Source organism: Enhydra lutris, unplaced genomic scaffold (genome assembly GCF_002288905.1).
Source record: "Enhydra lutris kenyoni isolate GAN:26980312 unplaced genomic scaffold, ASM228890v2 scaffoldscaffold68, whole genome shotgun sequence".
Lineage (NCBI taxonomy): Eukaryota > Metazoa > Chordata > Mammalia > Carnivora > Mustelidae > Enhydra > Enhydra lutris.
In genome coordinates, this window is record NW_019154152.1 from 9,565,987 (window position 1) to 9,573,931 (window position 7,945).

The 7,945-nt window shown below is 33.0% G+C and overlaps 1 protein-coding gene across 1 annotated transcript; it reads right to left on the minus strand.

Moving 5' to 3' along the window:
• Nucleotides 1–4,355: 4,355 nt before the first annotated feature.
• Nucleotides 4,356–5,306, minus strand: LOC111159313 (olfactory receptor 52A1-like). The gene has a single exon (XM_022521720.1). It carries the CDS (start codon nucleotides 5,304–5,306, stop codon nucleotides 4,356–4,358), a length of 951 nt encoding a protein of 316 aa, XP_022377428.1.
• Nucleotides 5,307–7,945: the final 2,639 nt, after the last annotated feature.

The window sequence follows — 7,945 nt, forward strand, 5'->3', positions numbered from 1 at the left end:
CAGTAAGAGTCACTTATAGCTTGTTTCCTTCTCTCCTTTTTTTCTTTTCCCCCTTCCCATATGTTCATCTGTTTTCTTTCTTAAATTCCACATGTGAGATCATATGCTGTTTTTTTCTGAATGACTTATTTCACTTAGCATAATACATTCTAACTCCATCCATGTCATCGCAAATGGCAAGATTTCATTCTTTTTAATAGCTGAATAATGTCCCATTGTGTTTGTGTGTGTTTGTGTGGTGTGTGTGTGTATATATATATATATATATATATATATATACCACCTGTTCTTTATCCATTCATCAGTCAATAGACATCTGAGCTCTCTCTATGGTTTGGCTATTGTTGATAATGCTGCTATAAACATCGGGGTGCATGTACCCCTTTGACTCTGTATTTTTATATCCTTTGGGTAAATACCTAGTAGTAAAATTGCTGGATTGTAGAGTAATTCTATTTTTAACTTTTTTGCAGGACCTCCAATCTGTTCTCCAGAGTGGTTAGTGCAGTCTGTATTCCCACCAATAGTGCAAGAGGGTCCCCTTTCTCTATACCCTCGCCAACATGTGCTGTTTCTTGTGTTGCTAATTTTAGCCATTCTGATCTGTGTAAGTTGTATCTCATCATAGTTTTGATTTGTATTTTGCTGATAATGAGTGATGTTAAGCATCTTTTCATGTGTCTGTTAGCCACCTGGATGTCTTCTTTGGAAAACTATCTATTCAGTCTTCTGCCCATTTCTTAACTGGATTATTTATTTTTTGGGTGTTGAGTTTGGTGAGTTCTTTATAGACATTTGGACACTACACTACACTTTAACAGACATGTTGTTTGCAAATATCTTCTCCCACTTCATGGGCTACCTTTTAGTTTTGTTAATTGTTCCCTTAGAAAATAAATAAACAAGTTAATAGGTAGATAAATAAATAAATTTGCATTTCTTTTAAAAATAGGTATTCTTAAAAAATTGACATTCTTATTTTAATTCAGAACAAGAAGCTGTATGTCAAGAGGACTAGAAAGAGACTATAAATCTTAATATAGTAAGATTTTCTTTAAAATATTAACATTTTGCAATAGAAGCAACAAAAAAATACACATCCAGTGTTTCCCTACTCCCTCTAATTTTTCTTATTTCAGGTAGCTATCCAAGAAATTACTCCATTGTATTTTATACTGGATTTTTAATGTCTGTCCTCATTATTATTGTTAACAATTTTAATAATGATATTGACTATCTTTTAAGCACCCTATCATTGTATGCTATGCTTAAAACACATTTTAAATTATAATGTTCATGCAACAGTTCTTTTAGTCAATTGTCATTATCCTAATTATAAAGATGAGGAAAACTACACTCAATTTAAATATTTTAGTTGTTTTTTTTATAACACATAGCTAATAGACAGTTGAATTAAAAGTCAAGCCTAGATCTGTCTGATCACAATATCTATGCTTTTAATCTTTGTGTAATACTGTTTTCCTTGACGGGCACCTGGGTGGCTCAGTGGTTTAAGCCTCTGCCTTCAGCTCAGGTCATGATCTCAGGGTTCTGGGATCGAGCCCAGCATCAGGCTCTCTGCTCAGCGGGGAGCCTGCTTCCCTCTCTCTCTCTGCCTGCCTCTCTGCCTAATTATGATCTCTCTCTGTCAAATAAATAAATTCTTTAAAAAAAAAATACTGTTTTCCTTGACAGAATTTCTTGAAAACAGGGACTGCCTTTCATACTATGTGCATGATATATATACTGAGTTAAAACAAAATGAATGAATTAATAAGTGGATAAATAGATGAATAGCTCTCGTACCTGTTTTGGATCTCGATCAGATAGTGGCATGAGGATTTAAAGTTTCCTTCATTACTATATTCCATACTTTTATCTGAAGACATTTACTTTATCTTATTTGGAAATACCACTCTTTTGGCCTATCTTTTGTATATCTTTCTTTTAAAAGGCTCCAAATGGAATTCTAGTCCTACAAAATATGTAGAATCATATTATAAAAATTACTTTAGGAGAAGAATTTAATCCAATATGCCTCAGTATATCTGGTGAGGACAGGCAATATTATCCTAAATAAATAAATAAATATAGAAATAATCCAATGAGCACCATGTTGTCTTCCTGGGAAACTAAGGATGCCCCGTCCCTCCTGGTAGAAAAGGCCGTATTAACCAAATTTAATATCCCATTAGATCAGATAGTGGGGAAATTCTCCATTTATTGGAAAGCCGGTGTTTCCAGTTGCTCTTCTAAATAGTTGGTACTTCAATTTAGAACTCTTGCCATAAATGTCAGACTGCCTGGTGCCTTACACCAATGTGTTAATTCTTCTACAAGTCTATTTCATGGTGATTCATCTGTCTGGAGTACAGTCTATGAAGCATCCAGCAGTGTCACATATCTTGTCTACCTCTGTGAAATCATGAAGGAACTTAGAATATGTCTTCTGTGTTTTGCATTTTTTTTTTGCATGCTTACCCAATAAAACATTTTTTTAGCTACACTTAAAAAGACTGCCCATATACCCTCATCCTGCTCCATAAATTGCCTGTTCATTCCAATGGATTCCTATGACTCTTTGTTTGAGCCCTTCCTCTGACCTGGGGAGCATGCTCTGACTGTGACTGGTACATGCAAGAAGTGTTGGGAAGGTGATTACCTTCTAATAAGAGATGGAGAATTACCATCTAATAAGAGATGGAGATTGCTAGATAAATATGCTGTTTTGAGACCTTCAGTGGGACAGTTTCAAGTGTGATCTTTACCTTTTTCCAGCACATCCAACAGGAAAAAGCTCTGATAATTTATAGCAGTAATCTGCTCACTCATACACACATTATTGACTTTCTTCACTTCACTGTCTTACTTGCTCAGTCCCTTACAAAATTTATTCTTGAATCAATTCCCAAATATACCACATACCCTAAAATTATTGCTTCAGTATGCTTCCGGGGGAACATTTGATAGACACTCCTATATCATATTCACCTGTTTATAGATTGAGACCATCAGAGGATAAACTTTAATCTTCTGTTCCTACTGTAAGTAACTATATAATTCATTAGCTTGACCATCAAGAGGAGGGAGATAAACCGCTGTGGTAAACAGAGAAATGAGCTGAGTTAAAATTATTGGTGTCCACGTGGTGATCGTGATGGTGGGATATGTGCTCTCAAGCCACAGAGACACTGGACAAGAAGGTCTGATATGAAAAGGGAACTAAAGGAGATATGGCTAAACTTAAAGTCTTTGGATTTTCTTCACTAGCTTGTAAGACCTTCTGAGCAGTAAGGATAAGAAAGATGGGAAAAAAGAAGCTGTTATGTTCCTAATCAAAAAGCTTGCTCAAATTGGTGGATTGTGTCTCAAAACTTCCCAGAATCTCTCCTAATGACCTTTTAGGGAAAAAAAAAAAGTAAGTTCATAATGAGTTGCCACACAATACAGAAAATGAACACTTTCTAAAGCTATCACAAGCAATGCTAGCTTGTCAGTGGCAATTCTGAAAAGTTGAATTTTTCATTTACCCAACAAAAGGACTATATTTGTGAAATTAAATAAAACCATGTATCAAATACTATTATATTAATACATTATTCCCTACTTTAGAATTATTTATGTGTTTTGATCACTGATGAAAGCACAGATGAGAATGGCTTTTTCCCGAATCATGCGCTCAAGCAGGTTAGAGTTACACAAACCTGCATATACTTCTCCACATCTACATGAATTATAATGATAGTTAGTGCTTTAAAAACTTGAAATCTTGGTTAATAACATCTCACCATCTGAAGTAAAATGCATTATTCAAACTTTACATTTGCCATGACTTCTTGTATAAGGTCTTTTCTGATTTCTTCTAAAATCTAAATTAGTTGCTTCTCACATGTGAAAATAAATCTCTTCTATTCTCTTACCATGGCCTAAATAATATTAAATTATATTTGCTCAGTATTTTTATATTATCACTATGCTGTGAGCTTTTGAAATCATTGAATATGTCTTTGTCACTGTTACACATCAAATGTTAAACCGCCTCTTGGTATTGCAGAAAGACACAATAGATATGTGAAAAAGGAAAGATGAAAAAACAAGGAAGAATGATGGAAGGAAGGCAATAAGAAAGATAAAAGAAGAAAGGGAGAGAGAGGTGGGGAGATGATAGGAACTTATAAATACATATTTTTTTTTCACTCAAGTTTATCTCACATTCAGAATTGTTTTGTTTGAGGAATATAAATCCTTTAAAGAGATCTTTATCAGATAAATTTTCACCAACATAGACATAGTACAAGGACTTTGCATCTTAAATGGGTAAATATATATTTTTCCTGTGTCACAATATTTTTGGATCACTGTTCAGTGCCAGGTTTCAGAATACAAATCTGAGCAACACGCATGTGGATCTCTTTGGTCTTCACACCATAGATAATGGGGTTAAGGGCGGGGGGCACAAGCAGATAGATGGTAGACAAGAGGATATGAACATAGGGTGATACATGTCCAAAACGGTGGCTGAAGAAGGAAAAAAAGGCAAGGATATAAAACTCCAGGAAGACAGCAATATGGGCAGTGCATGTATTGACTGCTTTGAGTCTTGCCTCCCTCTGGGGAAGACGAAAAACAGCCTGAAAAATCAGAACGTAGGAGACAAAGACAAAGATCATATCAAAACCTAGAATTGCAAAGGCCACAAAGAGCCCATATGATCTATTAAGATAAACATCTTCTGCAGCCAGCTTGACGACTGCCATATGTTCACAGTAGGAATGAACAATAACCACAGACTGGAAAAGTTGCAAGCGTTTAAGTAGAATGGGTAAAATTCCAACAAGCACCGTTGCTCGGATGGCCACCATCAATACCATTCGAAATAGAAAGAGAGGTGTAAGCATAGATGTGTGCCGCAAAGGATTACAGATGGCAATGTAGCGGTCAAAGGCCATGGCCAATAGGATACCAGATTCCACGCCCTGCAAGGCATGGATGAAGAAGAGCTGAGTGAGGCAAGCATTGAAAGCCATGGAATAGGAGCCAAACCAGAAGATGGCCAACATCTTAGGAGCTATGGCTACACAGAGACCTAGGTCAGTGGCTGCCAAAACTGCCAGGAAGATGTACATGGGTTGGTGAAGACGGTGGTCTGAAGGGATGATAATTAATAAGAAGATGTTCCCCAGCAGAGCCAGCAGGCACACTCCAAGGAAGGGAAATCCGATCCAAAACTGCACATGTTCTAGTCCAGGGATCCCAATGAGGATCACTGTTTGTGGGTTCAGATATGACATGTTTGTAGATCCCATCAGGTCGATAAATCCTTTTCTCACCATTGATTCTGAGACTTATTCAGAGAAAAATCATGAATGAAAAAGAACAAGGGAATTCTTATAATTTCTTCTATAACATGAAAAACATGGATAGAAATGTGGCTTTATGACTTTGAATCTTTGGGAATCAAGTTAAGGCTGTGTTATATAGGATTCTTCAATATCTTTTCCCCAGGCCAATGTGGGTATTTGTGCATGAGGAAGTTGTAGAAATGAAATTTATGATTCTAATAGCATTGATGTTGTTAGATTCTGAAATGTCCTCAGAAGCTGCTACAGATGACATTAACTTTTTTGTCTATATCCCTCTCCAAACTCCAGGCACATTTCAGATTAGGTGAAATCCCTTTGTAGCACTTGAAGTTGTGGAATAGATTCTCAATCCCATAGCCCTGTCCATTGTGTTCAAAGTTTAGAATCTCTGGAAAGCAGCAGCCTTTCCCAGTCTTCTCATTTTCTCTGGTTTAGGGAGTAAAATACCTCCCTACAAATCTTAGAAATTGACTCTCAGCTCAGGGAGTGAGGAGATTTTGTTCTTTCAGCAAATGCTATTTGAGTTGACTGTGTGCAGACCCATTATCCAGTTCTTGGAAGTGATGTGAAGGAGCTGTATTTTATCAGTAGAAGCAGAGCGTATTTGACTCATTGGGATAATTCTGGACGGTTAGCTTTCAGAGTGGATGTGTAAGCAGAATAGGGTAGATGATGATGTAAGTCCTCTTGGATCTTAGAGGAGACAGAAAGTTGGGAAAATAAATAGGAAGTCAATGGAATAAAGAAGTACCACAAATTAGGATAAGATGGTAACATATAAAAACAGATCTATTAGAAAATGAGTATAGCTTAAATATTTTGATATTAATATGTTTCAGATGCAAAAAGTCAGGATTTGTTTTGTCCATAAAAGTCCAAATTTGGACAATCCTGTCCAAAAAGTCAGGATTAGTATTGTCTATAATGGAGCTCAACCTAAACCTGGTACTTTCATTCATTTTACTGGTGTTAGTTGACCAAGAAAATAATTTGCTACTTTTGATTACATTTCACACAAATGATCCCATTTCACACTCACGCCAAACTTCTGAAATTTTAAAAATTTTTCCTGTTCTCTTTCTTTAGAAATTTGTTCAGTAAACCTTAAGATAACTTTATGTACTCATTTTTATTTTTCATTAACCATTCTACAAGCTTAAAGTCATCCCAAAGTTTCATTCTGTTTTCCTTATGATTTTGTCATAGTTGAATCATTGAATAGGGAATACTGAATGGGATTTTATGTATTTTTCCTTGAAGAGAAACTAGAAGGATTACTGTTGTAAAATTATAGGAAAAAATAGTGGTTCCCAGTCAGTAGGATATATGTGTGGGTATAACTAGGAAGTCCCTAATGCAGTAAAATCTAAAATAGTTTACTAGTTCATTGAGAGTAGGAGATTGTTGTATGACCTTCTGTGGCTATATATATATATATCCATTGACTATGACCAAGGCAATAAAGAGACATATATTAAAATTGGAATTTTTGTGAAAAGTAATTCCCTATGATGCCCAGATAAATGAGTTTAGGTGAGCAAGTTGTGGATTCCCTAGAATTCATTGGGATAAACATGAATATATCTTGTCAAGGTGACATGAGTAGACAAAGGCAAAATCTAAAGGAACTAGAGAAGGCAATACATCCTAGATATGTTTAGAAATGCCTGACAATGTAAGGATAAAATTCCATATAGTATAGCATATATATTATATGTAAATATATATTAGTATTTATGAATATTTATATATTTATAGTAATATGTATTCATATTCTATTGTAATACATATATATGTAATATATATTTGTGTTACATTGTATTGTAACACAAATATATATTTGTATTGTTTATATATTTATAATGTATATTTATAAATAAATAAAAATATATATTATTATAGATACAAATATATTATATGTAAATATAGTATAGACACATATAATTATAATATATATTATATATATAATATAATACAAAGATATATATAAGTATATAATACATACATTATAAATACAAATATGTATTATAAATATGTAAATACTAATATATTTGTATATAAATATATACTAAATATTAATATAGATAATACAAATACTATGCATATATATAATACAAATATATTAAACGTAAATGTAATATGTAAATTGTATGTACATGTGAATAATACGAATGTATTACATAAATTGTATGCATATATAAACAATACAAATTTAATATAAAATTGTATATATATGGATAATATAAATGTATATTATATAAAACAGATTTATATTAATAAATTTTATATTTATATAAAGTTTATGTATAATTATATATAATTTATATACAATTATATAATTAATAAATTAAATCAATAAAATATGTTATTAAGTTCATGTTAATAAACTTGTAATTTACAAATATGTTTATTAAACATTTGTGTATACTATGCATTTTATATAAACATATAATGTTCAAATGTATTGAATATTTAAGTAGAACATAGATACAAAATATATAAAGCAACATAAAAATAATAAAAATAAATAATAAAAATGAAATTTATATGCTATAATACACATTATATATAATGTTTTATAT